The 26,018-nt window shown below is 45.4% G+C and overlaps 1 protein-coding gene and 1 pseudogene across 1 annotated transcript in view; one reads left to right on the top strand and one right to left on the bottom strand.

Annotated features, from left to right (window-relative positions):
* The window catches only part of GNB5 (G protein subunit beta 5), a 50,335-nt gene that overhangs the window by 11,955 nt on the left and 12,362 nt on the right, over positions 1–26,018 (top strand). The window contains exons 2-6 of the mRNA XM_058294219.1: positions 2,288–2,424; positions 4,585–4,626; positions 6,767–6,843; positions 17,743–17,875; positions 24,155–24,298. Of these exons, the coding sequence (XP_058150202.1) occupies positions 2,288–2,424; positions 4,585–4,626; positions 6,767–6,843; positions 17,743–17,875; positions 24,155–24,298 (533 nt within the window). The remainder of the gene's footprint in view (positions 1–2,287; positions 2,425–4,584; positions 4,627–6,766; positions 6,844–17,742; positions 17,876–24,154; positions 24,299–26,018) is intronic.
* LOC139438203 (serine/arginine-rich splicing factor 10 pseudogene) lies at positions 10,493–11,279 on the bottom strand (annotated as a pseudogene).

The raw sequence follows: 26,018 nt of genomic DNA, 5'->3' as shown, positions 1-26,018 counted from the left end.
AGGTCGGTTCAGGGTGATTTTGTAAAGAATGCATCTGTAAAAGATTAATGTGCTATTTGTGGCAAAAAAAAGTACTGCTTTAGCAGAAGTAATGGAATAATAATTGAACATTCATTAAATATTTTTTTTTTTTTTACAGTTTGGGCTTTCATAATGGTTTTAGCCTGTTCCCACTTTTGTTCTTTCATCACAAAGAAATGAACAACTAAAGGAAGTCAAGACTTCTTGGAGAAGTGACTGATTCCAGAGTTAAAGCAGGGAAGGAACATGATGAGCTAGAATGAGAAGTGCTCAGAGAATAAGGGGACCATGTCAAAGGGTCCCAGGAGCCTGCTTGATGGGGTTCCCACTGGGAAAATCAGGGCCAAGTTCAGCATCAAAATTAATAATCATCATAAAGGATTATAACCTATTGAATAAAGTAAGAATTCGTAAGTCCACACTATAAATGAATAAAGAAAGAAAGAAATGGGGAGAGGAGGGAAAACTCCTCTATATATTAGGAACTCAAAAAATAAAAATAAAAACAAACTAACAAGAAAGCCACCTAATAAATGCAGAAGGAACGATGGAATTAGAAAAATCATCACTTGTCAACCATCAGAATAATAACTGATTAATGGATGTTAATATTAGGACATTATAAAGTTTGAGAATAACATAATACTCTGAAACTATACCCTGGGAAGGTACTTTTAAGTTACAAAAGTTAAAATGGTAACTGTACAGCGGAAAGTATAGGCAGGCTCCACCTTAACAGAAGCATCAGAGTAAACCTTGCCAGCGGTGGGACTCCTCTGCAGCAGGGCCTCCAGGCGCGCCACGCCCACAAGGACGCAGCCTCACTTCCCTGATGCTGCCAAAGGGGCAGTACCTGAACCGAATATGGAGGAGGCATCAAACAAACCCAAACTGGGGGACAAAATGACTGGAGACTAAAGAAACAGAACAAGTGAATGCAACGCATGGGCTTGGGTTTTGTTTTGCTATAAAGGATGCTGTTGGGACAATTGACAATATCTCCATAAGGTCTGTAGATGAGACAGTAGGATTGTTTCAACATTAATCTTCTGATTTGGATCATTGTACTGTGGTTGGGTAAGAGAGTTCATTTTTTAAAGGAATACACACTGACGAAGTTGGGGGAAGAATGCAAGCAAGAAGAGAGGATTACTTTCCAAGAAGGGACTCCATTTCACAAGGCGTAAACTGCAGGACAGCCGCTCCTGGTCCAGGCTTCCAGTTCAGGAGAGATGGGCCACCTCCCCCTCAAGCTCAAGCAGCTCCCTGTCCAAGACACCATACCTTCCCTCAGGTTGCTCCTGGAAGGACCCCCACCCACCCATCTGTCTGAATTTTGCCCATCTTTAAAGGCCCCTCTTGGAGGTTTTGAGGAATGAGAAGTGCATGGAGAGTTAGGAGCCCAGACTTTTCCATCTGAATCCACGGGAGGCAAAAGACCCTTTCGAACCTCCGTTCCCTGAGGGCCGGGACTAGATGGTCCTTAAGGCTCACTCTGGCTAGTGACGGTCTCTCTCTCAGCCCCTGTAAAGCTCTTCCTTAGCCTCAGGAAAGAGCGTGCCCCTGCCGGAGAGACTGATTTTGGAAGTACCCGGTGTACATTATGTGTTCAGACTTTTCGGATATTGCATTCATCTCTTCTGACACTGCAAGTTTTGCCCTAAACTCACAGGTGTTCCATTTGCCGAGAGCCTCTTTGCTCCTTCATTCTCACGTACTGCACGGGTCTGGGGTCCCTGCCATTTCCCAGGCCTGGCAGGTGCTGGGGTGGCAGTGAGAAGACAGCCCCTGCTGTCCAGGAACAAGGGTGCACGTTATGGCACCTGCCCAGGCGGTTTTTGTAAAGTCACTTTCCCTTGTGACTAGAAAGTGGTAGAAAAACGAGCCCAGTGTGGCTCCCAGCTAGTTTGTGAGCTTGTATTAGCCAGACCGCCCCTTTCAGCTGGACTTCTTCACCTGTTAAGTGGGGCTGGCAGCCTCACCCTGCCGCCTGCCCTGCCCTCCCTGGGTTGTGGCTTCACATGGGAGCGTTCTCCATGGTGCTTTGTAACTATGGGGTGGTCCTTTGAAAAACACTGAGAGAGAATGACAGTGTTGTTTCTGCCCTAAAAGAAAGAGTGAGGTGGAATAGGAAGGAATAGGGAATGGAACCGTGGCCGAGTTCAGCGGACGGGGCTGCCCGGGCAATGATGTCCTCACCAGGCCGGCCAGCGGCCCAGAACCTGGTCCTTGGTAACGGGACTGATTGTGGCCGTTGTCCTTTCAGTGCACCAGGTGGCGGAGCGGGTGGAGGCCCTGGGGCAGTTTGTCATGAAGACCAGAAGGACCCTCAAAGGTCACGGGAACAAAGTCCTGTGCATGGACTGGTGCAAAGATAAGAGGAGGATGGTGAGCTCGTCCCAGGTACGTTCCCGCTGTTGTGTAGCAGGTGAGCAAGTTTCTGGTACACAGCTGAGGGAGGAAGAGAGCTGTCCTTTCCAGAGTCCTTTTCCAATCTTTATGGCTTCACTTATTTTGCAAAGGACATGACTTACCATAGTTGAAGACTTCTCTTGCATATTGTAGACATTAATGAATTCAGATAGATTTGGAATTGGTAATAGCTGAAATGTGGTAGACTGTGTGTGACTTCTTTGATGAATCATTCAAAAATAATAATGAGTGTAATTTCAAGGTCTTAGCTGTGTGTAAAACCATTTTGAAAACACTAGGTTTATTTTTCCCCTAAAGCGAGGGCATAAGTCGTTGAGATTCCATCAGTGGCTTTCACTTTAAGAATTGAGCAATTCTTATGTCTTAAAGGATAAAAACCTTATGATACATTTTTGGGGGAAGTATAATCTGTTCATTAATTTCACGTAGTGTACATAATTTATTTTACATCTTAAGTATTAGTTTCTATTGCTGCATTAGAAATTGCAATAATATTTAACAGCCTGAGACCACAAATGTTTATCATCTCACATGGCTCCTGAGAATCAGGAATCCAAGAGCAGCTTGGCTGGTTCGTCCTGGCACAGGTCTCTCATGAGGCTGCAGTCCTCTGAAGGACTGAGGCTGGAGGATCCTCTTCCGAGATGGCTGTGTCCCCTGGCAATCGAGGGCTTCCTTGCCTTACCCACGGGGCTTCTCCTAGGGCTGTTTACGACTTGGCAGCTGGCCTGCCCCGGAGCAGGTGAGCCAGGAGAGGGGGCCAGAGGCCGAAGCCACACTGTCTTTTATGACGCCTTTTGCCACCTCTGTTGGTCACACAGACCACCCCATACACAGAGGGAACACACAAGGCATGAATACCTGGAGGCAGGGATCACTGGGGACCCTCTCCAAGGCTGACTACCACAGCTTAGTTCTTTATATGTTTATTTGTAATATGTATTGAGCATAAAACTATAGATTGAACTTCCATGAGATATTCTATATTTCCTTTTTTTGTTTTGCCAATACCTGCCTTCAGCTCAGCTTTCTCAATGGAGGGATTTTTTTTCCCCCTCACCCTTATAAATATAAAAACTGTATGCATTCTAGGTAATCCACAAGCTCTAACATCCATGTCAGTGTTATATTTTATAGGACAGGCATTACCTGTGAATCTAGTTTGTCACATTGTGCTTCCTTTTTATTTTGTTAATAATAAATTTAATATTATTTATATAATAAACCTTGGAAAATAAAATAAAGGGAAAAGGTGCACTCCCACCACCCTGTCACAACCATTATTACTATTGTACATTTCTCTCTTGTCTTTTTTTTCAAACACACATTTTTACAAAGTGGTTACCAAGGTGTACTTGTTGCTACCCAGCCCTTTGGACCCTTTTGTACTTACAAAGTAAATATGCGGTGGGTTTTCTATCACTCATATGCCACTCTTATTAAGGAGGGATGGAGGGAGGAGCGTTCGGTACTGCTAGGCACTGTCTGTCCTTCCACCTTACGAGATGTAGAGATGGAAGCCAGAGTGGCTGTGGGGTGTGGGAGGAGGCTGGAAAACAGCAGGAAGGGTCTGGAACAGACTTTGAGTGACTCATCGGCAGCCCTCCTCCCTTAAAAGGCAGGAGGTTAATCCACCTGGCCACTTGGCATTAGGGTTTGGGGGTGGAGGTGCTTTCCCTCGAGCTGTGTCGGCCCCTGGTGCAGACGTCTGTGCTCCTGAAGGGGCCGCATTTGGTTTTATGAGACCGATTTTGGCCTTTTTTCGCATTCCGTGCCTTTTTCTCTCCAGAGAGCACAGTGGGTGAGTGGTGGGGCAGACAGGCAGGCATCGCGTGGAGGAAGCCACTGAAGTGCCCACTGGCTCGGTGACGCCCGGGGTTGTTGCTCCCCTGGCCCATCAGAGGGGGCTCTGGGATGGGACCCTGGCGCACAGGCGTTGAGCCATTGCTCTCTGCTCAGCCGGAAAGGCATTTGGGCGTTCAGGCTAGGCTGGAGGCCCTTAGTTGTCCAGACACTCACTCTGGCCTTCCACCTCACGTTGCCCAGCTGGACACAGCTTTTATGAGTAACTCTGCAGTTTTCTCTTAGAAATTCTTGACAACGGCTGAACTTCTTTCTTTTCCCTTCCAGGATGGGAAGGTGATCGTGTGGGATTCCTTCACCACCAACAAGGTAGGAGGTTGTTCCCGGCTGCGTCCGTCTGTCCGTCCGTCTGAGGGCCTCAGGGCTCCTCCTGGTTTAAAGGGCTCTGCTCCAGCCACCCAGCCGTGTCCCGACTCCCCTCCAGGCCCCGGTGCGAGGGGCCGCGTGCCTCTGGGGGAGCGCCCCCTAGTGGTGGGAGCCCCAGGACCGCCCGCAGCAGTGTTGGGTCCTGTCTGGGGCGAGGTGGGACTGAACCAGCCTGTGGTGCAGGCGGCGCTGAGCCCCTTGTGGATCTCGCCTGGGCCCGCACAGCGCCACGTGAGACCTAAACCTAGACGTTGTCTAAAGATAAAGGCCAAAGTCAGCGTGTGGAAGTGCTGGCAGGCCTGCGTCGTGTTGGCGTTTACTACAGAGTACTGTGCATTGAACATGGATTCCAATATTTATTTATAAAGAAAGTCCTCCTTCCTACTATATATATAAAAAATCCTATATCTGCCCCAAACTGAACAGCATTCATAGTCAGCGCTTTTGACTGCGTCCAGCAAATGCCATAGTAGGCAGCTGTTAAACGACCAGAACGCTTCCTCCAAGTCCTGTTGATCAGGCCCCTGAGGAGTAACTGCAAGGGAACAGTTTGCAAAGGGCTCTCCTGTGCGTCATTGGAAGCCTCCTCTACCCCCAGCACTCCTCAGCTTTTCTGGAGCCTGTGGGGTTTGCTGTTTCTATTTACACTCTTAGGGTGTATGTCTCCTGATTTCTGGAGACTCTGGGAGCTACCACTTAAGCATAGCCTCAGTGGCAAGGAAAGGGGACCTGGGATGTCCTGTGTGGAGAGCAGCGACCTCACTCATCACGGGAAGGGCAGTTGATAATTTCTTGACATCTGAAGGGCTGTGTGACCGTTAGTGATAACAGAGCTTTGGCAGGTAGCCCACAAAAACTCAGAGAATCATAATAGGAAAGGAGGCCAGCACTGACTGGACTTCAGAAATCGTCTGGTCCGATCTCCTCACTTCACGGGTGGAGAATGAGAGCCCAGAGAGGAGAAATGGCCAGCCTGCCTGGGGTCACACAGCTTGGTGTAGGGCCAGGAGCAGGGCTCACAGAAATCAGTGTTTTGTGGATTTTTTTTTAATTTTGTAGTTTGCTTCTCTGCAGGAGGATATGGGTGACTTGGCCATCAGCCAGAAGCCAGGGCCTCTTAAACTCAGTTCTCAATGCTTCTGCTTTATGAGCTCCTTTTATTCTTGAGCACAACTCAAGATCACCCCCATTCTGTACCTTTCTAGGAATTGTTTTGGGATCCACAGAGGAGTGAGGCACTTGTTCTCACAAGTAAACAAACTTGTAATATACACATGAAAAGTCATTCAAGAATGTAGTGTATGGGAAGCGGCTGTGGCCCAGTGGATAGGGCGCCCGCCTACCACATGGGAGGTCCGCGGTTCAAAACCTGGGCCTCCTTGACCCATGTGGAGCTGGCCCATGTGCAGTGCTGATGCGTGCAAGGAGTGCCGTGCCACACAGGGGTGTCCCCCGCGTAGGGGAGCCCCCACGTGCAAGGAGTGTGCCCCATAAGGAGAGCCGCCCAGCACAAAAGAAAGTGCAGCCTGCCCAGGAATGTTGCCGCACACATGGAGAGCTGACACAACAAGATGACGCAACAAAAAGAAACACAGATTCCTGTGCCACTGACAAGAATGCAAGTGGACACAGAAGAACACACACAACAAATGGACACAGAGCAGACAACTGGGGGGGAGGGGAGAGGAAAATAAAAATAAGTCTTTAAAAAAAAAAGAGAATGAAGTGTATATCTGAAAGGAGATTGGGATGAACCTTTTAGAAGAAAAGGAGCCCCTGTATCCAGGCACAAGAGCAAGGGAGTATAATATTTGAAGGAAGTACACATTAAAGATATTTTTTGCCAGTAGGGATTTTTAACTTTGAGAATCCATGACTTAAAATTTGGTTGATTATGGTGTGGCTGCATCCCCTCGTTGATCTCAAGCTTGTATTCTTTGCCCCAAACCACTTCCCTTTGAAATGATAATGCAATTCAGTTGGAACCCTGGTGATTTTCACGTGTAAAGTTTACCTGTTAAGACTCTCGTGTAGCAGCACCTTGAGTTTGTTCCTTCCCTAACCAGCACACACTGTGTTTCAGGAACATGCAGTCACCATGCCCTGCACGTGGGTGATGGCGTGCGCCTACGCCCCATCTGGATGCGCCATTGCTTGTGGGTAAGTAGAGGCTGCAGCAGCTTTCCAGATCTGCTGTTAGCCAGAAAATACCGTTCTACTGGCCAAAACGAGCAAACATCAAGGATTCCTCTTTTTTCTGTTGTTTCTATGTTAAGCAATGTGTTAAATTTCTTCCTGAATTTTATCAAAGAAGTTTATCAAAGAAACCACAGAAAGCTCTTTCATAATGATTTTCGTTACAGACTGACAATAGTGTAAGTTTCAATCCTGTCCCCTCCTCTTAAAAATACTTTTGGTGGGACTCTATATTGGTGCAGACATTTTGAAAAGCAAGTTGGGAATGTATATCAGAAACCTTGGAAAATGTGTAAACTTTGATTTCGTATTCTACATCTTAGGAACCCATTCTAAAGGAATGATCCAAAATATAGAAAAGTCCTTTTAACGGAAACGTTTGTTGTTGCATTGTTTAAAATAAAACAAGAACAAAAAAGGAAACAATATATCCATCAAAGATAAATGGTTAAGTAAGTTGTGGGACCTGAATTGAATGGAATACTTTCAACCATGAAAAAGAAAAATTATTAATTAGGAGAGAAGAGCATCAAGTTTACTAGGAAGATTACCTTGTATTCTTTTCTCCTGGAGCTCAGTTTAACAGGGATGGCAGTGAGAATCGAAAGCAAAATTTCCTATCCGTGTTAAACAATACTAGGACCATACAAATATTTCTACCTGTTTAAAAAAGATATATTATAAAGGCTGGGATACCAAAAAGGCAATAATGATTATTTCTTTGTGATGGGACTATGAATATTTTTCTTTTCTTTATAGTTTTCTCTATTTTTGATTTTTAAAAATAATTAGGTATTATTTTATATTCAGGAGAAAGAATTTTATTTTTCCCTTCATTTTGTTTTTATTATAGCATGTTTGCTTAATTTACAGCAAGCAGAAAATAAGCCAGGTCTTGTTTTGATCCGAACATTGATGTTTTAAAGTGTTGGAGAAAATACGGCGCTTACTGGGACACGGAGACTGATTGACTACAGACAAAGAAAGATTTATTGAGAGGCTCTCCCAACGGAGGGGGTCTGAAGAACAGACTTCAGCCCCCCCACCAGCATGGTGGAGGTCTGAAGAGAGACTTCAGCCCCTCCTGGAAGGGGGTGATTTGAATTTATACAGAACTTTCCTAGGCGGGGAAATGATAGTTGGTGGGAGGGGGTTGAGGGTACGAGTGAGATGCAGGGACCAATAGGAAGCCCTGGAGATGAAAACTTTCCCTGACAGTGACTAGAAGATAGTGGGTTAGGGAGTTATAGTTTCTTGGAATGCTGCAGGAGCAGATGTTTCTTTGTTCTGTAGGAATTTTATTTCCCTCTGATATGTAGGTAGGGAAGGTTTCCATTTCCCTTTACTCCTGTGTCTATGTGGTTTCTTTATCTAACCTGTGGGGAAGTGCCGTGCCCTTAAACATGTCGGCTTATGGGGAATGGGGTTAGCCTTTTCCCAGTGCATATCAGGGGAAACTGAGCTGCAGCTTGTTAATTATTGCAAACCTCTAACATAAAGGTTGTACACAGTATTTGTTATAAAATATATATATATAAATCCTTTTTTAGAAGCTTCTATAAGAAAGAAAATATAAACTTTAACCCCACAACTTTCCTCCTTGCTAGAACTAAAAACCACTGCTACAGTTTTAAATAGACTTTTTGTTGTTTAAACTCTACATGCAGAAAAATCTTTAAAAAATAAAGAAACATACGTATAAACGATTGCATTGTAGAACATGAACATTAAATGCAAACAGTAATGAAAGTTAGAAAAGCTATCAAATATGCAAACGTTCTAGAATCAATCCTTCAACCACATTCCACAAATAGTATTTAAAAACCACCTTTTGTTCTTGACAGGCAGACCTAGATTACTAAACCAAAAATAGAAAATATAATCCTTTAAAAGGAATCATTTTCTTATATCTGTCTGTAAGCAAGCAATCTGATTTTAAAGATGCTAGCTTTTATTCTGAAGTGAAATTGGACATGTCATCAAGTTACTTTTATTGTCCCCAAAGCAATCTTTCAGAGAAATGATAAATGGTTAAAGCTATTATTTCCTCATCATTAGCCAAGTATAATAATGCACTAGTTATCAGTTAGACACTGATAATCAAAAACTCAAAAGATGTGACTCTTGCTTAAAACCGACTAATCCTTTTCACCAAATTAAAATTTCATGGTGCCACAGAATCACATTTTAAGGGAGTGTTGTCTTTCAACTTGCCTCACATAAAATCAACTGAGTTGTGAAGAGCAAGAGCCTCCCTCATACAGAGGTAGTCAGATTCTGATACAAATGTACACACCAACTGAGTTCTATAATAATCAAAATTCAGTTACTTTACTCTATGCATACACATAAACAAACCTACTTTGAAACAATTTACTTGCTTCCAGCTGCAGTAAGAAAGCTAAGCAATACCATGATCAGCAGTGCTCCTTAAAATTTAGAATAACTGCAAAACAGCATTCTTTCCTCCTAAGATTATTTCTTTCATCAAAGACCTACTTTAAGGTGAGTTCTTCTGATGTTTTTGTGTTTCTTTTTTCAAAGAAATCAGAAAAAAGCAGTGGAGGCTCTATGTTTTAGTCAAAAACTCAATTTCCCTAAAAATGCTACTTAACCCAGTTGGCATCATTCCCCAAGGCAGTGGGGGTTACCAAAAGAACTATTCCCCACTGCTTTATAAATAAACGGTTCTAATGGGCCTAGACATTTTGACAAGACATTACAGGTCCACCCTGAACCTAAATGTGTCTGAGTCGTCAATGTTGTACTGTAGCTACAACTTCACTTTGTGTCATTCTAATTAACAAGCTACATTTCTAGGTTAACAATTCTACCAAATATGGATATGAATGTTTACCTTGAATAAAAACAAATGTTGCAAATTATGGTCAACCATCGCCTTTTCCCCAATACTTCAAGAATGAAAAAATGAGAATCTTTACAAAAATATACAGAGACACCACAAATTAGTAGCTGCCCATTAACATTATACAAACTGGGCTCCTTTTTTCTTTAAAGATTTATTTTTTTATTTATCTCTCCCCTTTTCCCCCTTCCACCCCCCCTCCCCCACCCCCTATTGTCTGCTCTGTGTCCACCTGCTGTATCTTCTTCTGTGTCTGTTTGCACCCTTGGCAGCGCTGGGAAACTGCGTCTCTTTTTTGTTATGTCATCTTGCTGTGTCAGCTCTACGTGTGTGCGGCGCCTCTCCTGGGCGGGTTGTGCTTTTTTCATGCCAGGCAGCTCTCCTTGCAGGGAGCACTCCTTGCACATGGTGCACGGCACTCCTTGCGCACAGCAGCTCTGCACATGGCCCAGCTCACCACACGGGTCAGGAGGCCTAGGTATCAAACCCTGGATCCTCCCATATGGTAGGCGGATGCTCTATCAGTTGAGCCATATCCTCTTCTCCAAACTGGACTCTTAAGAGTGGCTTCTCAACAATAAATCATTTTAATTACAACCATTTGCCTGGTACAGGGAAAGCTAACAAGTGTTTTGTGTGTGTGTGTGTGTTTAAGCATCATTGCAACATTATATTCCTGACAATTTAAGTAAACCAGACTATAAATAAATGAATGATACATGGCTAAAAATAGCATGGTTTAGGCTATTAGTGACCACTGAATTTAGGACTAGTCTAAGATCTTGATCTAGGTTTTGACCTAGACCTAGACGAGTGGTCTTGACTGAGATTTGGATCTAGGTGGTTCTTTTTCCTTGATTCCTTTCCATATCTTGAGCCAGACTTATTATGTGTTTTGGAATCTGTTTGAGAGGTGCCCCTAGTTTTGGTGTGAGATGCAGACCTAGAACGTGATTTAGCCTTTGTTTCTTCCTTGGACTGAGACTTGGACCAAGACTTGGACCATGAACTCGAATTGGATTTAGGTCTTGAAAAAGATTGATTTTGGTGTTTGAATCTTGTCGGAATGGCTTCTGCCACACCATGGTCTTCCCGTCAGTCTGTTGTTTCCAGGACTATAAGAGCTTCTATAGTTGTAATCAAAAGACTGATTTCTTGATCTCCTCCTTTCGTAACTCCTGCTTCTAGAACACTTATATCCATCATAATCATCATGTGTGAAGAACTGTATACATTCCTCCCTTCCTTGGCTTTCGTCTGATTTGGTATCTTCCAATCCCTCTGTGGATTTCAGTTTGATGTCCAAAAATCCATTTTCCATTCAAATTATGTAATGCATCTTCAGCATTTTGAGCATCCTCATATTTAACACTAGCAAATTCCCTTGGACCACGAGTGTAGAAAGCAAGGGGAACATACACATTACTATAGGACCATAACGACCAAATCCACAATGTAACTCTTCAGACCTGGTGTTGTCGGCCACATTCCTCATGGACAGAGACGTGTTGGGGGAGGCGCCAGTGGGGGGCATGGCAGTGGTGTAGCTTCTGGGCCACAGCCAGAAGGCTCCACTATGGCAACTGTCCCTAGAATTTTATCTTAAAAGCAAAAGTCCTAAGCCTCCAAGCAAAAATTTTGGAGCCTTCTTCAGCCAGAGTCACACCTACCATCTTCCGTGATGTCTCCTCCCTTTGGGCTGCTATTTTGGGAGCATCTTCCCACTCTCTCCCTCTACTTGTAAAGATCTTGTGTGCTTTTGGAACACATGCTCATGTACATGTATTTCATATTTTCTAATTTTTAAAAATAACTCAGAAGAGTAGATTGTTTCTCCATTTTATAACTAGATGCCAATATTTCTATAAAATTTATTCCCATCTACTTCCTAAAAGGATGTAAGGTGACCATATTGAAAGGCATTATATATATCCATAATAAAAGACATTATATATATACATATACCACAATTATAAGATAGGAATAATAAACATTTACATTTTTTTAAAAAGTAATGGTTCTAATTGGGTATTAAATTCATAGAGCTTGATGAGTTACGTAATTCTCAATATCCAATATTGAGATATCGGATATCTGGTTATAAATTACAAAATGAATATATTGCAACAGGTCCTTCTGCAATGTACAATGAATATAATAACATAACGAATAGTATCTTTCGTGGTAATTTAGCAGCTGATGCTGTAAAGCTGTTTCTTATTTTGACCCTCACTGAACGGTTGGAAGGATTTCCAGGAGAGCAGGGGCACAGGGAGGGAAGAGGACAGTGTCCCACAGCCCTGGTACAAAGCTTTCTGGTGAATGACCCTGGTGAAGACCAAGTTCAGCGTGGAGGGTTGGCTGGTACCGCCACCTCAGTCACCTGTTTCCCCAGGCCTGGCAGTGGTGGGTGTAGGTACCTATACTGGCTGCTCGCAAGTTGGTAGGAGAACCAAGCAGATGAAGTCTAAGATGTGAATATTTGTGTAACCTTTTTAAAAACATGGGTGGTCCAGTGGATGAGGAGAGAGCATCAAAAACTAAACTGAGAAATACTAAATCTTCCTCTTAGGTAGAAGTACCATCTTCCTACCCAGACCTTTTCTTAGAACTGCTAAGAATGACTCCGAGTAATTTGGGGTTCTTAGTGGTAAGCCTCACATAATGATTCCCAGCCGTGGCTTGGGGACATCCCCGTGACTCCATTCTCACCCAGAGCCACACCTGAGCCACATTCTCTAAATGTCTTTATAGGTAATAAAGGGGATGTTTGGATCTCCGTCTGCCTGACTCCTGGGTTGGTTCCAAACTTGAAAGCAAAATCCCAACAGCTTCATTACAGTCCCCTTTCTAAAAGTGTCTTAATTGATTATATATTTAAGAATGTTTTTTGAGAGCCATGTCTCCAAGAAGCCTTCATTTGGGTATAGTACACTTACTATGAGGGACTGTGCCTGGCATTAACTGGGTGTCACAGGGCAGCTCAAAGATGAATAAGACAGAGTTCCTGCCACCAAGCAGGAAGAGAGATAAAAATAATGATGATGCCCACTCATTCAGCAACTACCATGTGTCAGGTGCCTTCAGAACTCTTTATATGGGAAGCGGACTTGGCCCAGTGGATAGGGCTTCTGCTTACCACATGGGAGGTCTGCAGTTCAAACCCCAGGCCTCCTCGACCCATGTGGACCTGGCCTACGCGCAGTGCTGATGCACGCAAGGAGTGCTCTGCCATGCAGGGGTGTCCCCCACATAGGGGAGCCCCACATGCAAGGAGTGCACCCCGTAAGGAGAGCCGCCCAGCACGAAAGAAAGTTCAGCCTGCCCAAGAATGGCGCCACACACACATAGAGCTGACACAACAAGATGACACAACAAAAAGAAACACAGATTCCCTTTGCTTGCTGATAAGGATAGAAGCAGTCACAGAAGAACACCCAGTGAATGGACACAGAGAGCAGACAACCGGGGGTGGGGTGGGGCGGGGGGGATAAATTAAGAAAAAAAACTTAAAAAAAAAAAAAGAACTCTTTAAATCTTTGCAATTGCCCCTTGGGATAGGTGAATAGGTTTCACTCCATTTTGTAGCTGAGGAAACTGAGGCTCAAAGAAACCTAAGAAACATGACCAAGATCACAAAATTAGGTAATGAGGTAGAGATTTACCACCAGGTGCATCACACTGCAAATTTCTGCCTCTCCTGGCAGTGCCATCACCCTAAGCAATAACTGTCCCAGCAGAGCTCAAGAGAAATACCCTGAAGCTTCAGAACAGGGAACACGTCACGCTCTGAAAGTCAGGGAAGACTTTATCTTCAGCGTGCTTGTCCATGGTCACAGCCTAAGTACACATCACTCTCACCTCAAACAAGCTGGCTAGCTAATGACTGATAGTAAACTACCCAAATCTACCCCTGCACGTCCAAGCATTTGGGAAGGCACAGAGCTCCCCTAGTTTCTTCTGGGTCTCAGAAAAGAGGGACCCCATTCTAAGTACCATTCCCTGCTAAAAGGAAGCAGGGCTCCTTGGAGTGAGGCTGATTTTAGGTATGGGGCAGGAAAAGAACAAAGTGAGACTCAGATATCTTCTTGTTTTAGAAAGGAGGTTTTTGAAGACCAATGGGGTCATATCAAAAAGAAACAGGAGCTGTTTCTCAACACTAGACAAACAGCTGAATTAGCAATTGGAATTAGATGAGATAAAAGTGCCTGAAAAAGAACTTTTTAGCAGTAATGTTTCCATAACTTGTTGAGCTGCCTTTTTCTGTTATTTTTGTGACTTTGAAATAAAGAGAATTTTTTTTAAGAGAAAAAAAGGATCCCTGGGGGGGGCGGGGGGCGAGGCATTTGCTCTTCTTTACAGAAAAATACCAGCTAATAAACGTATTACCAAATTAGAAAATCACCATTTTATACCCCTAAAGTAGTATCTGATCCAAACAAAAGCAATCATGCTAAAAGATTGTTGAGAAATAGGATACTCTCATGTTCTCAAAGTATCCCACCATGGTTAATTATATATTACAAAGGGAGAACTATATCTTTATAATAGAGAAAGATCTGTGGTCCCCACCTTCTTAGTGTGCTAGGACTGCGATGACAAGTACCACACAATGGGTTGGCTGAAAGAACAGGAACTTACTGTTTATTGGTTTTGGAAGCCAGAAGTTCAACATCAAGACATGGGCAAGGCTCGCTTCCTCCTGGAACCTGTAGCTTTCCGGCAGTCCTCGGCCACGTCTCTCCTGTGTCTACTCCTCTGACTTCCTCTGACTCCTGGCTTCTGGTTTCTTCTGGCTGCCTGTGTCTGAATTTCCTCTGTCTTCTAAGGACTCCAGTCACATGGGTTAAGGCCCACCTGATCCAGTTTGGGCTCCTCAGATAGGATCTTTGAAGCTCCTGTTCACAAATGAATCCACACTTTAATAATAACATGCCTTTTGTGGGGAACATGACACAATCCTACACACCACCTAAACCAAGTGACCAACGTTAGTATCACCAACAGCGGGACAGCAAACACTACAAGCCTCCTAAAGAAAAGCAGTAGGGAAGAAGTACACATTATCAGCTTAGTGGCATTTTTGCCAAAAATATTAAACTTAAATCCAACTATTAAGAAGCAATGTGAAAATCCACAAAGAGTAACATTTTATAAGACAACTGACCTAAGAGCGCCACAAAAGTCACTGTCTTGAACAACAAAAAAATTGGTGAAGGGTCTATTCCAAAATAGCTCAAAAAGATGTGACTAGAGCGTCATATCTTTTTAATGCAATGTGAGAACCTTGACTGGTCCTTGGATCCTGGGGACATTTGGAAAGATTGAATCTGAATGGCTTATTGGATGATATTGTGGAATTATTGTTAATTTTATCGTGTGATAGTGATGTAGTGGTTATAAAGAAGAATGTTCTTATATTTAGGAGACGTAAATTTGCAAATTGAAGTATTTAGGAGTAAAATGTCACATCTGCAACTTGCATTCAAATGGTGCAGAGAGGAAAACAAACTTGTCCCAGTGGTTAGGGCGTCCGTCTACCACATGGGAGGTCCGCGGTTCAAACCCCGGGCCTCCTTGACCCCTGTGGAGCTGGCCCATGCGCAGCGCTGATGTGTGCAAGGAGTGCCCTGCCACGCAGGGGTGTTCGGGAGCCCCACGGTCAAGGAGTGCACCTGTAAGGAGAGCCGCCCAGTGCGAAAGAAAGTGCAGCCTGCCCAGGTATGGCGCCACACACACTTCCCGTGCCGCTGAAAACAGAAGCGGACAAAGAAACAAGACGCAGACAATAGACACAGAGAACAGACAACTGGGGGAGGGGGGGAAATAAATAAATAAATAAATCTTTAAAAAAAAAAGATTTATTTATTAAAAAAACAAAAACAAATGGTGCAGAGAGCAAGCTTACGCAAATATGGCAAAAATTTAAATTAAAATTACCAAATTTAGATGAAGGGATCTTGGTGTTCATTGTACTGTTTAGCCTTTAAATTTCCAATAGGTTTGAAAATTTTCAAAATAAAATTTGGAACACTGTTTCACAACCAGTAGAACGGCTATTATTTTAAAAGTGGAAGATAAGTGCTAGTGAGAATGTGGAGAAATATGTACCTTAGAATGTTGTAGGTGGCAATGTAAATTGGTGCAGCCTCTGGTAAATAGTCTGGCAGTTCCACAGGAAGTTAAACATAGAACTACCATATAATCCAGCAATCTCAATTTTAGGTGTATACCCAAAAAAATTGAAAGCAGGGATTCAGACAGATGTTTGTACACTTGTGTTTATAGCAGCATTTATTCATGATAGCCAAAAGGTAGAAGCAACCCAAATCCATCAACAAATTAATGGATAAACAAAATATGGTATATACATGTAATGGAATTATTCAGCCATAAAAATGAATGAAATTCTGATACTTGAAGATATCATGTTGAGTAAAATAAACCACATACAGGGAAGTGGCTAGGCTCAAGTGATAGGGCTTCTACCTACCATATGAGAGGACCTGGGTTCGATCCCTGGGGCCTCCTGGTGAAAAAGAAGAGAAAGCGTGCCTGCACAGTGAGACAGTGCCAGCATAATGAGCAAAGTGCCCACATGGCGAGCCGAGTGCCCACATGAGTGCCTGCATGGCGAGCCAAGTGCCCATGTGAATGCCCAAGCGGTGAGCCGAGTGCCTGCGTGGTGAGTCAGTGCCCATGAGGCAAGCCAGTGCCTGTGTGGCGAGCCAAATGCCCATGTGATGAGCCGAGTGCCTGTGTGGTGAGCCAGTGCCCATGCGGTGAGCCAGTGCCTCTGTGGCGAGCCAAAAGCCCATGTGGTGAATCGAGTGCCTGTGTGGTGAGCCAGTGCCCTAGCAAGTGGGTCATGCAGGACGATGATGATGCAACAAAAGAGAGACAAAGGGGAGAGTCAAGGTGAAGTGCAGCAGAGACCAGGAACTGAGGTGGTGCAGCTGACAGGGAACCTCTCTTCACATCAGAGGTCCCCAGAATTGATTCTTGGCGAATCCTAGAGGAGAAAGATGAAAAGAGAAGACAAAAAAAGAAATAGATACTGAAGATCACACAGTGAATGGACACAGCAAAAAAACAGCAGGGCGGAGGGGAGCAGAAAGGGGGAAAAAATCAAATAAATCTTTTTAAAAAACCATATACACAAAGGGAAAGATATGGTATAGAATATGCAAATTCCTAGAGACAGAAGGTAGATTACCAGGGGCTGGAGAATGGTGAATTAATGACAGTGGTTGCAAGGTTTCTACTTGGGGTGATGGGAAAGTTCTAGTAATGAATGATGGTGAAGGTAGTACAACATAGTGAATGTGATCAATCCCACTGAGTTATATGCTTGAAAGCAACTGGGATGGGAAATTCTATGTCGTATATATGTATTGCCACAATTTTAAAAAAGACTAAAGAGACAATTAAATGCAATAACCTAATCCCAGACTGGATCTAATAATGGAAGAGAAAATGCCTAAAAGGACATTATTGGGACATATCAAAAGCTAAGGATGCAAACTGTAAGCTTTATATCAATGTTAAATTTCTTGAACTTGATCATTGCACTTGGGGTGGTTATGTGAGTATCCTTATTTTTAGAAATTATACATGGAAAAATTAAGTGTTCAAGGATCATGAAATATACACTTGCTCTCAAATGTTTAGAAAATGAATGGATAGAGAAATTAATAGATAAATTGATACAGCAAATGTGCAAATGTTTAAAGTTTGATGGATTTGGGTATCTGATGGGGAGGATGGGGAGCATGTTGGAGTTCTCTGTATAGTTTTGCATTATTTTTGCCACTGTACCACAAGTTTGAAATTATTTTGGAACAATTTTTTTTTAATTTGGAGAAAATGTTCCAATATATGACACTGCTAAAGGAAAACTTTTTGAAAAGTTTATATAAGAGCACTTTGTGAATGAGAAAGTTTATATACTCTACTACCCTATATTAACCTCTGGCATTTCTTTCTTTCCATACTAGTGGTTTGGATAATAAGTGTTCTGTGTATCCACTGACTTTTGACAAAAATGAAAATATGGCTGCCAAAAAGAAGTCTGTTGCTATGCATACCAACTACCTGTCGGCCTGCAGCTTCACCAACTCTGACATGCAGGTAAATTAGCAGCCCTCTGAGTTGGGTCAGTCTTCCAGGGAACAGAGTAAGTCTTAGAGAGCTTAGAAGCAGCAGAGGAGATGCGAGGGGAGGAAGCTTTCAGGTATATCTCTCAACAGGATGGTGTGCTCCAGCAGTTTGCTCTAAGAGAAAGCTCCTTTTGCGTCTCATTGGTTGTTATTCTTTTTTTTCAAAAATAAAATAAAAAATGGGAAAGTCGGGACAATTTTTTTTAAAATTTTTTTTTATTATTATTATTATTTTTTTAATTACATTAAAAAAAATATATGAGGTCCCATTCAACCCCACCGCCCCCGCCCCCCACTCCCCCCACAGCAACACTCTCTCCCATCATCGTGATACATCCATTGCACCTGGTAAGTTCATCTCTGAGCATCACTGCTCCCCATAGTCAATGGTTCACATCATAGCCCAGACTCTCTCACGTTCCATCCAGTGGGCCCTGGGGGGATCTACAGTGTCCCGTAATTGTAGTCGGGACTATTGAGGTTGATTTGGTTGAGATAAACCATACACCCTTTTGAAAATCCTCCTGTCATTGACTTACTAGGGGTGGGGGTGGAACAGGGAACCTTCTGGGTGGTAGAAATTATATCCTGATCTGAGTGGCGGTGATAAGGTGCTTTCATGTGTAAAACTTCATCAAGCTGCTGTACTTTGAGTTGTGCACTTTCCATAGCTCACTGTATATACCTTATACTCCTGTTTTAACAAATGGAAAAAGAGAATGTTTCATATATTAAATCTGTGCCCTACTTTGAATAACCCACAAAGGAAAAACAATACAACCTGAATGCCTCGACGGAGTTTTCTTTAGCAAGTCTTCAAGGGATCCTATAGTTTATTCACATTAATTCAGCAAACCTTGTGAGTGCCTGCACCCAAGTGCCTGATGCCACCCAGCTCTGGGGCATCTCTGCCCTAAGGTTGCGAATAGTCTGGGGCCCTTCACCTAAACCTATAATGTTTGGGGGAAGGAGGAAATTGGAGAGCTCAGAGCAGGAGGGAGGAGGAGGGCACAGCCTTCCTGCAAGGGGCTGCCTGAGTCAGCCTTGAAGATGAGGAGGCTTGGCCATGTGAAGAGGGGTAGAGTCCACCAGGGCAGCCAGCGTGTGTGAGGGGAGCCGGGGCAGGAGGCAGGAGGGCAAGGGGTCTGTGAGTGGGCAGGGCCAGGTCCCCCTGATGACCCCCTTGACAGCAGAGTCATTGCCGGGGCCAGGTCAGGTTTGGGTTTTAAGGAGGACGGTATCTGATTTGGATTAAAGCCTTAATCTGGCTTCAATTGATTGCTGTCACGAGGGAAGGTGGGGCTGAAGGAAGGGAGATGGATAACTGGGCTGCTGTACCAAAGTACCGCAGCCTGGGTGGCTTAGACCAACAGAAGCGTGTGGTCTCAGAGTTCTGGAGACTAGAAGTCTGAAGTCCAGGTATCAGTAGGACCTGTAAGCGAAACCTACAGATGAAAGCCCTTCCTTGCCCCCGAGCGTCTGGTGGGCCCCAGACCTCCTTGGTGTCCCTGGACTGCTGCACCTTAGTTCCTGCCTCTTGTCCCGTGGCATCATCTTCTCTCTTCTCCTCTTCTTATAAGGAGTAGGGGCCATCCTACAGTTCCATCTGCAACTATTTCCACAGTCTGAAGTGCTGGGGGTCAGGGATTCAGTTTATCTTGTGGGGGTGCCGGGGGGAACAGTTCATCCCGTACCACTGAGTAATGTTTAAAGTTGACTGGTGGGGGAAGCGGACTTGGCCCAGTGGTTAGGGTGTCCGCCTACCACATGGGAGGTCCGCGGTTCAAACCCCAGGCCTTCTTGACCTGTGTGGAGCTGGCCCATGCACAGTGCTGATGGCACAAAGAGGGTCATGTCACGCAGGGGTGTCCCCGCGTAGGGGAGCCCCACGCGCAAGGAGTGTGCCCGGTAAGGAGAGCCGCCCAGCACAAAACAAAGTGCAGCCTGCCCAGGAATGGTGCCGCACACACGGAGAGCTGACACAACAAGATGATGCAGCAAAAAGAAACACAGATTCCCGGTGCCGCTGATAAGGATAGAAGCGGTCACAGAAGAACATACAGCGAATGGACACAGAGAGCAGACAACTGGGGTGCGGGTAGGGGATAAATAAAAAATTAAATCTTTACAAATAAATAAATAAAGTTGACTGGTGGGATGTCCCGACTCGGAGCGTGCTCTGTGGGGAGTGTTTGCACCTGTTGTTGAGCCTGACCCAGAGTCGGGCAGATCCGTGCAGTAGGGGCTCTGTGGCCACTGGCTGCTACAGTGGCCAGAACCAGATGCCCATGGGCCTGAGGAGCCGCTGGAGCAACCGGACATTTAGTCTGGATAAGGGGAGGCTCAGAGGGATGCATGAACATTCGGTCATCAGGCATCTGAGGTCCTACTGGTGGAGACCAACCATCCTTGCTCTGTGCTGCCACAGAGCTGGGGATGGGCTAAAAGTGGCATCTGTGGGCTAGAAAGCGCTGCCTTGCACCAAGCAGCTGGCTAAGACTGTGGGACATCCACTGCCTGTCTCTGCAGGGAGGCTGACTGGAAGGCCGAGTGGAAGGTCTGGGCCCCAGTCAGTTCTTGGCTCCACCATGTTCTAGTAGGTCAGCTCTAGACAGATTTTTAATTTCTGTGCACTTTATTTTTCTCAGCATAAATTCCTCCTGTATAAGTTTTTCTGAGGATTAAATGAGGTGATTCATATAAAATACTTAGTACAGTCCCTGGTAAATATCAGTGTTTGCTCTTACTATTACTTTATTATTAATATTAACAAAGCTTTGTAGGTAAATCAGATGCACAGCTTGGTTTGGGTATCATTGAACTAAAAAACATTAAGCTTTCTTTCATCTCCAGGATCTAGGATTAAAAATAAAATTAAATGGCTGGTATAAGAATGTGGTATTGAATCTGAAAATTGTCAACATTCCAGAATTTATCTTAAGATGTACTTGGTTTTCAAATTTTATTTTTACTTACATTTTAGTGAGGCTCATACAAATATAAAACAAACAAATCCCTATTAAGAATTTACTTTTAGCTTTTAAAAATGATTCATTTCCTTGATTAAACAGCGTGTATAGAAAATTCCTGAAGTTAATAGCAAGACAAGGGTAATCTTTCAAAGCAGGTCATTAAAGTGCTTTTTGGGAAGGACTGCAAATGATTGTCCCTTTGCAAGTGTTAGGAGAGGAGTCAGGTGTGTGTGGCCCAGGAGAGAGCCAAGGGAATTGGAGCATTTTGCAAAGTACAAATATCAAAATTAAGATGCAGCACAAGCTAGCACATTCATAAGTGACATTTTTCAACCACGTTAATCTTGTCATATAGGCATAGGCCTCCTGAGGGAAGTCGAGCCTGGAAGGAATCCTGTGGACGGCTACAGGGCTTTGCAGCCGTGGAGATTCCCCATATTGTAGAACTGCCCCTGAGTGGGGCTTTAGGAGGGCCTGGGGGCCACGCCCATGGAACCTAAGAGCTCCCACCTCCCCAGCCTGTGCTCCCTGGAGGTGCTCGGAAATATCTTCCCCTGACTGCAGGGAGACTCAGGCCTCCACCGACTGCCTGGCAGGAAAGCCATGCCAAGACGGCGCAGCTGAGCTGCACGAGGCAGGGGGAGAGCAGATTTCTTCTTTACAATCTGTTTCCTCCCTGCAGAAAAAGAGATTCTTTTAAAGTGCTAGGCCTTCCATCTAGGAGATGGAAAGAGCAGGCAAAGCAGAGAGAGGGAGAGGATGAGAAAATACCACCAGCCGCTGGAGGCTGAAGGCACAGTGCAGTGACAGGTGCGCCGAGTGCGAGCAGCCCTCATGGCCTGGTTCTTTTCCTCCCTGGGCCATCGGTAATCCCCGCCCTGAGGCTCCAGCGAGGGCACTGCACCGCCCTTCACCTGACCAACTCTTACCCTTCCTTTAAGACCAGATGAGATATTGGCAGACTGTGTGCTTCTGCATGCTTACCTGTTTCTCAGCACTTTTCACACTCTCCCATAAAATTGATCCTTTTCTTGTCTGCTGTCAATTGCCCAAGAAACTACCAGAAAAACTTGTAATCAGGCAGTGCTGAGTTTTATTACCTACTGCAGCAAGGGAGAACACCAACTTGACAGAGTCTAAGTCAAGTCTCAAATGGAGAAATAGGGAAGGGTACGTAGAGGGTTTAAGGTCCAGGCCGGGTGATTTTTTTTTTTATTTGAGAAGATCCATATATGACCCTATTATTAACACCTTGCATTGACATAGTTCAGTTGTTACAACTGATGAGAACACCTTTTTCCTATGGTACTATTAACTATAGTCTGTGGTTTAACTTAGGGTTCACTGTTTGTGTTGTGCAGGTCCATGAATTTTTAAAAATTCTTTTAGGGATGTTATTGAGCCCGGAACCTCATATTTGGGAAGCAGATGCCCCATCACTTGAGCTACATCCACTCTCAGAGCTGGGTGATTTTGGGGTGGGTCTTTCAAGGTGTGAAATTGGTTTATGACGTAATAGCTTTGGATTGGTGGGCCCAGGAAGGGGAGTGTCTTGAAGCCAGTCTCGACTAGCAAGCAGTTAGTCTTTTTTTTTTTTTAAGATTTATTTATTTATTTCTCTCCCTTTCCCCCCTGTAGTTGTCTGCTCTCTGTGTCCATTCGCTGTGTGTTCTTCTGTGACCACTTCTGTCCCTATCAGCGGCACCAGGGATCTTTTTTTGTTGCGTCATCTTGTTGTGTCAGCTCTCCGTGTGTGCAGCGCCATTCTTGGGCAGGCTGCACTTTCTTTTGCACTGGGCAGCTCTCCTTATGGGGTGCACTCCTTGCTCGCAGGCCTCCCCTACCCGGAGGACACCCCTGCATGGCACAGCACTCCTTGCGCGCATCAGCACTGCGCAAGGGCCAGCTCCACACGGGTCAAGGAGGCCCGGGGTTTGAACCGCGGACCTCCTATGTGGTAGGCGGATGCCCTATCCATTGGGCCAAGCAGTTAGTCTTGATAGTATGTGGTTTAGTTGGGTCACATTCTTATCCTCCAGAATCAGTAGTGACTGGAGCAATTGGCTGCATCATTTGTAGTAGCCTCAAGACTGTTTAATGCAGTAACAAGAAAGTATGGTCCCAGGAGTAGTTAACACAGGGACAGGGGAATTATGTTGGTTTCGGTTCTTACTGCCTGTTAAACTGAGCTCCAAGACTGCAAAGGCTAAAACAGTGTATTCGCAGAAATCCTAATGCTTAGCAGAATGCCTGGATGCTGTGAACACACAGCAAATGCTTGTTGGATCTGCACATGCATGAACGCCCAGCACCTTGCAGTGGCCCTGGGAGCCCCAGTTCTGACACTTCTGATTACCAGGACAGCATCCTGCTCTAGGGGAAGGACAGGAGAATGTCCAACAAAATCCCCAGGTATGTTCCCATGTGGTCTCAGCATCACCTGAGACCTTGTGAGAAATGCATGATAGAATCTGAGGCCCCACCCTAAATCTTCATTTTAGTGAGAAGCCCAGGTGACATGCGCACATTAAAATCTGAGAAGCGCTGGCCTAAGCAACAGCACCCTGGGCTGCCTGTTGGAGCCATGCAAAGCGCTGTTCAACATGTTCATGGAGGGAAGTGGACGTGGCTCAACTGACAGAGCGTCCACCTACCATATGGAGGGTCCAGGTTTCATCCCCAGGGCCTCCTGACCCGTGTGGTGAGCTGGCCCACGCGCAGTGCTGCCGCACAAAGAGTGCCCTGCCACACAGGGGCGCCCCTGCCTAAGGGTGAAGGAGTGTGCCCCGCAAGGAGAGCCGCCCTGTGTGAAAAAAAGCGCAGCCCACCCAGGAGTGGGGCCTCACACACGGAGAGCTGACACAGCAAGATGATGCAACAAAAAGAGATGCAGTTCCCAGTGCTGCCTGATAATGCAAGCAGACACAGAAGGACACACAGCAAATGGACACAGAGAGCAGAAGAAGGGGAGAGAAATAAATCTTTAAAAACAAAACAAGTTCATGGGGTACTTCCCACATGCCAGACAGGTGCGGAGCCCTGTAGAAATAGCAGCGAGGCCTCCTGGATTCCATGCCCTGGAGGGGCAGTGGCCCATAAACTGCTAACTCAAGGGCAGTCTTGGTATCAAAATGAGCTTTTTCTTCCGTAGTAAGGGAGAAATGTTTCTGTGCTTGGAATTGGGATTCAGTGAGGTGTGGTTATCTGTGTGTGTGTTTAAGGAACCTACTTTTCCTTGTAATCCTAACAACCCTCTCGCCGTCCTCTTCTGCGGGCAGATCCTGACGGCAAGTGGCGATGGGACGTGCGCCCTGTGGGATGTGGAGAGTGGGCAGCTGCTGCAGAGCTTCCACGGGCATGCGGCTGACGTCCTCTGCCTGGACCTGGCTCCGTCAGAAACCGGAAACACCTTCGTGTCTGGGGTAAAGATTCAAGGAACATCTCTAGGGGTCCTTGTGCACGAGGCGATTCTTGTCAATTCGTGGGACCAGACCGGACACTTCCCTGGAAGGGTCTGCAAGGGTTGTCCTTAGCTCCCCCCGCCAGCCCCCACGTGGTGGCGTCTGGCTCCAGGCTCCTCATAACCTCTAGGGGAAGCAGGTGCCTGCCTGCCTCCAGCACTGACACCCAGAAGTCTACAGAAGGGACCTGGTGCTCTGGGTGTGAGTAGCTGGCTCAGGCTGCACATCTGCTGCATTTTTGAATGTCATTCCTCAAACAGCAGAGCATGAGGGACAACCCCGGGGGCACCAAGAGGTCCAGATAGCTGCCGAGGTGAGGCAAGGCCCCTGGGACCGGTGCCTTGGGGCTTGTGGAACACGCTCTCTTGCCCCCCACTTTCCCCCCACCATGGAGTGTAGGGGACAGAGTATTTGAAGGCTCAGAGTCAGGCAAACAAGACAGCACAGAGGAGTCAGGAAACACGGATACCGGTTTTGCCACCTGACTTTTGTCATCTGTAAATCGAGAAAAATGCATCATGGTACCCCCCATCCCCACCCCAGGATATCACGAGCAGTAGATGGCAGAATTTACAATGTTTTATACAAATGGGAAGGGCAGGAATTTCTCCGGACAGCCAAGCTGCCCACATCTCAATTCTGGGTGTCAGGCAAGGGACGCAGATTGCGTTCTTGGATATTTGGCCCCATCTGCATTTTTTCACCCCTGTGTCTTTGTGTAATTTTCTATTTACCCCTCCTCACCTACACTGGGGTTGTTTGTTTTTTCCATATTATTGATGTCACTGTACAGTATATTGTCTCCTTCAGAGTACTACACTCCATCCGATTTAATGTCCCCCAAAAATACAACGATTCCTTTTTTCACTCTGAGTGCTAAACCCCACAGCGGGTCTCTCTGAGATACCAGTTATGGTGGTTCTTCCCAGCCTTTGCTCTGATTTGAAACCAACGTCTTGGACACTGATTTTAAGCCATTACTTCTGTTTGACTATTGAGGGTTTAAATTACTCTACCCAAACCTGATGACTGGCATGCCCTGCAGGAATTTATCAAAATGGTCACTGAACCGTGGTGGCATAATGTGAAAACCTCATACTTACAATCCTCTGGTCCTGTCAGCAGCCCAGAGTGAGGGGCAGCACAGGGCTCATCACCTCTAACTGTGCAGGTGTGCAGATGGACGCTCAGGGAGTTGACTCGCCCAGGCCTCCCAGCTAAGTGGTGGACCGGCCACGACTGGGCCCTGGTTTGCCGATTCCCAACTCGGCTTGCTGTTAGGGACACAGGTGGCCAAGGCTGTGCCTGGCCCATCACCACTGCTGAGGCGGCCCTGTACACCTCTAGGTGCCTCAGCATGGGCACTGCCAATGAAATGACTAGTGTCCCAGCGAGGGGCCAGCATGCACCATCTGCCTGCCTTCCCTTCTGGGCTCAGTGAGGAGCCACAAAGGAGAGGGAAGAAGGAAGGGCAAAGGACGGGCAGCAGAGAGCCCAGGAAGAGGGTGAGAGGCTGCCCTGGAGGGCTGACATCCACTCAGAAATGTGAGAAAGAAGAAAGCAAGCACGCTAAAAGGGGGAGCCTCTCTTGTGCCCTCCCACCCCAAAACCTAACTCTGGCCTAATGGTTTATCAGTTGAGGAAAGTGGCCTTAGGTAAAGCTAGTCTCAGAGAGGCCTGT

This window comes from Dasypus novemcinctus, chromosome 3, assembly GCF_030445035.2.
Source record: "Dasypus novemcinctus isolate mDasNov1 chromosome 3, mDasNov1.1.hap2, whole genome shotgun sequence".
In the NCBI taxonomy this organism is placed as follows: domain Eukaryota; kingdom Metazoa; phylum Chordata; class Mammalia; order Cingulata; family Dasypodidae; genus Dasypus; species Dasypus novemcinctus.
Note: the sequence above shows the minus strand (reverse complement) of the source record. Positions and strands in the feature narration are given on the sequence as shown.